This window comes from Cyprinodon variegatus, unplaced genomic scaffold, assembly GCF_000732505.1.
Source record: "Cyprinodon variegatus isolate N-32 unplaced genomic scaffold, C_variegatus-1.0 Scaffold796, whole genome shotgun sequence".
Taxonomy (NCBI): domain Eukaryota; kingdom Metazoa; phylum Chordata; class Actinopteri; order Cyprinodontiformes; family Cyprinodontidae; genus Cyprinodon; species Cyprinodon variegatus.
The window spans coordinates 72,640-76,444 of NW_015151249.1; the positions used below are offsets into that span (position 1 = coordinate 72,640).

General features: G+C 35.1%; 1 protein-coding gene across 1 annotated transcript in view; it reads left to right on the plus strand.

Moving 5' to 3' along the window:
- The window catches only part of tnfaip6 (TNF alpha induced protein 6), a 26,861-nt gene that overhangs the window by 15,608 nt on the left and 7,448 nt on the right, over nt 1–3,805 (plus strand). The window contains exon 4 of the mRNA XM_015396416.1: nt 2,457–2,685. Within this exon, the coding sequence (XP_015251902.1) occupies nt 2,457–2,685 (229 nt within the window). The remainder of the gene's footprint in view (nt 1–2,456; nt 2,686–3,805) is intronic.

The following is a 3,805-nucleotide window of genomic DNA, read 5'->3' on the forward strand; positions in this document are numbered from 1 at the left end:
TCCCATGTCAGAGGATGAAGAGAGCACATCCAGTTAGTCACAGTCAGAGAAACAGGACTACACTGGAAAAAACATCTCTAACATCTATAAACAAAGATGTTGATGTCAGCTTTTAAACTAATAGTTTGATGGTTCTTTTGGTGATTCGTTTCACTATATCTACTGTTATCTCTCACAAAAAACCAGATAAATAATTCAGATAAAAGCATGTTCATTTTTTTAAAATGTCTCAGTCAAAGTTCATCATTATCTCCAACTGAGACTCTCATAGGAATATAAAGCTGAGGTTTCAAACGCTTTCTATCCCATCTGGCTGAGCGGAAGCCCCTTCGTATAAGAGTGCAAAACATTTAATAACAAAAGAGCTGCAGCTGTTATTGCTGGGACATTTTATTTTGAATTCTTTCAAGGTTTGTCTCTGGAGGTCAAGATAAAAATGCAAACTAAAGATTATTAGATTGATTTTGTCAAGAAACAAATGTATAAGCATGCATCTTTTCTTTCCACTTCATAATTATGTGTTACGTTGGCTTTTTCTGTTGGAGAAAAACCTCAATAAAACATCTTGACCTTTTTTTTGTAATGTGACAAATATGAAAAAGCTCAGACTGACAATAGTGCAGTAAAAGTCTGCAGAGATGTTCCTGTAATGCGCTCGTAAAACAGATTTCCTGCTCCCTGAGTAAAACATGGTTTCATTAGCGTCTGCATCATGTTTTAGCTGTTGGTGCACGGCAGAAATAAAGACACGACGGTTTGTTTGAGCTCATCCCGCTAAACTAAAACACACACGTCTCTCTCAAGCTGTTTCAGAGGGATCCTGCATGTTGGGGACATGTGGAGGCAGTAAATATTTAGCTCCAGGAAAGAGAGAAACTATGTCTGCCTCTAAACCAACTCCCACATCAACATATGGGGCACATTTTAGTCTCAATCTCATTTAAAAAGATTTAGGATGTTTGTTCTGTTAATAATTTTACTACAGCAACTTAAAAGAGTCCGTCTCAGTGGTGGAAACCCGTAGGTCCTAAACATAGAGTCTGAGTCCCACCAGATTCCTTCAGGGAAGATGTCCCGGCTCCAGACTCCAGTCAGACCTAAAGCCATGATAAAGAGAACCTCAGTGATGACTGAAGAGGAGAGAACCCTGACTCAAAAACCACAATCTCAGTCCCACCCTGTGAGTTATCGAGGTCAGACTAAGAATAAACCAGGAGGGAGGAAAAAAGGCGACTGAGGATAAGATGGTGGAGTGGCAGCTGAGCAACTACTGACTGGAAGACACGTTTAAAGGCTCCATAAAGAAAAAGAGGAAGTCATCCAAGCCATTAGACCTCAGAAGCTTAGAGGTTGTTCTATCTAGGAACGAATGCTAAATCCCATTCCTCGCTTACATTTCAACTTCAGCGAAACAACTTTGCTTTAAAGTCCAACAAGCTTTTATTCCATTGTTCATAAATCTATACTGAAATACAGTATTTCATGTGTCTTATTTTCTTACTTTAGAGGTAACACTAGATTCTACTGAAGAGGATTAAGGCCAGTGAAAAAAAAAAAAGTAAATTTATTTTTTTATTTTATTTCAGTTTTATATGGGGAAAAAAGTCAAAACCTGACTTTTTTTCTCAGAATTCTGACTTTTCTCTCAAAATTCTGACTTTAATCTCAAAATTTTGACTTTTTTCTCGAAATTCTGACTTTGATCTCCGGATTTTGACTTTTTTTCAAAATTCTGACTTTAATCTCAGAATTCTGACTTTTTTTCTCAAAATTCTAACTTTAATATCAGAATTCTGACTTTTTTCTCAAAATTCAGACTTTAATCTCAAGATTTTGACTTTTTTCTCAAAATTCAGACTTTAATCTCCGAATTTTGACTTTTTTCTCAAAATTTGGACTTTAACCTCAGAATTTTTACTTTTTTCTCAAAATTCAGACTTTAATCTCAGAATTCTGACTTTTCTCTCAGAATTTTAGAGGTTAGTTCATGCAGCCACCTGGACCTATATTCCTCCTGCTGTTGGAATTCACACAGGATTTTCTTCCCAACAAATCTTGTCCATAAACCAAAGCTGCAAAAAATGTAAATCTAAGTGTGCCAGTTTTTCTTAAAACAAGCTCATTTTGGTCTTAAATTGAGCAAGTCAGACCCTTTGCCAATGGAATAAGACAATTTATATTTAAAACAAGAAATAAACAACTGTAATTTCTTATTTCAAGTGCATAATATCTAATTATCTTATTATAAGGGGAAAAAATGCTAATTCCATTGACAGATCATTTTATTTCCATACACATATTAAGTATAAATAGACTTGTTTTAAAGCTTTTTTTACTCATTTTCAGGACTTTTTGCAGTGCAAATAATGAACATTTTGCTGCACTAATCCTTATTTGCACCAAAGTCAATTTAAAGTCTTGGTTGATTTTCTTCGTGTCTCCTGTTTGCCTGACAGCCAAGGAGTGTGGTGGTGTTCTGACGGAGCAGCAGAAGATCATTCAGTCTCCAGGTTTCCCCGAGGAGTATGAGAACGAGCAGATCTGCTACTGGCACATCCGAGTCAGAGCGGGTCAGAAGATTCTCCTCCACTTCCTGGAGCTCGACATGGAGGACGACCCATCATGCATGGCAGATTACTTGGAGGTGTACGACAGCTATGACGATGTGTCGGGTTTTGCCGGGAGGTGAGTGTGACCGAAGGAACGGAGGATCTCTAATTGCTTCACAAGTTTCCTCCAATCAGATTGTTTGATTATTATCATTTTTATTTTTACGTTTAAATTAAGAGAGATGTCCTATTTAATTGTAGAATATGTCTAATGTACAGTATTTAAAGGGGACATGGTTTTGTGGCTTCATAATAGGCCAGATCATCACTTCTCCCTACCGTGCTTGAGACGTGGTTGTACCAATTCACACCAGACTGCAAAATCAATCTAGTAATGAGGAAAAATGTCTTACATTAAGTATATTTACCCTTAATTAAAGCAGTGAGAATAAGATGATTAATAAGATGATTTGCCAACAGAATGAGTATTTTTACTCTTAAAATTAGATCATTAGATAATATGCACTGGAAATAAGACAATGTAGTTGTTTTTTTTTTTATTATTTCAAATGTAAATTGTCTTGTTCCATCGGCAAAGTGTCTCGCTTACCTCCTCACTTCAAGTAAAAATGCACTTATTTATTTAATTAAAGAGAAAATGACTTATTTTGATTAAAATTTTTTGCAGTGCAACCTATGCATAAAGGCCATCTTTGCTTTGTTCAGCAGTTCCTTGATGGATGGACGTATTTTTCAAAAATCTAAATAATTGTTCTCACTGCCAAATGGCCTTATAACCGTTAATGGATTGACAGGTTGCAATATTGATACAGAACATTTGCAATGTGAGTGTAAAACAAGATAAATGTGTTTGGAAGCTTAAAGGTTATAGGTAAAAGCAGGGGCGGATTTAGGACATTTGGGGCCCTATTTATTTCGATTCTTTACTAACTTCTAAGCAACATATTTATGTTGTTTGTTTGTTTGTTTTGACTTGATATGGAAATAACAACATGCCAAAGATTTAAAGATTTAACTGAGTAAATTACTTTTTATTTTGTAATCAGATATTGTACACTGCAAAAAATGGAAATCTAAGTAAGTATTTTTTTCTTAAAATAAATGCATTTTTTCTCCAATTGAGGATGAAAGTGAAACACTTTGCCAATGGAACAAGACAATTTACTATTGCATTGTCTTATTTCAAGTTCATATTATCTAATTATCTTATTTTAAGTGTAAAGATACTAATTTCA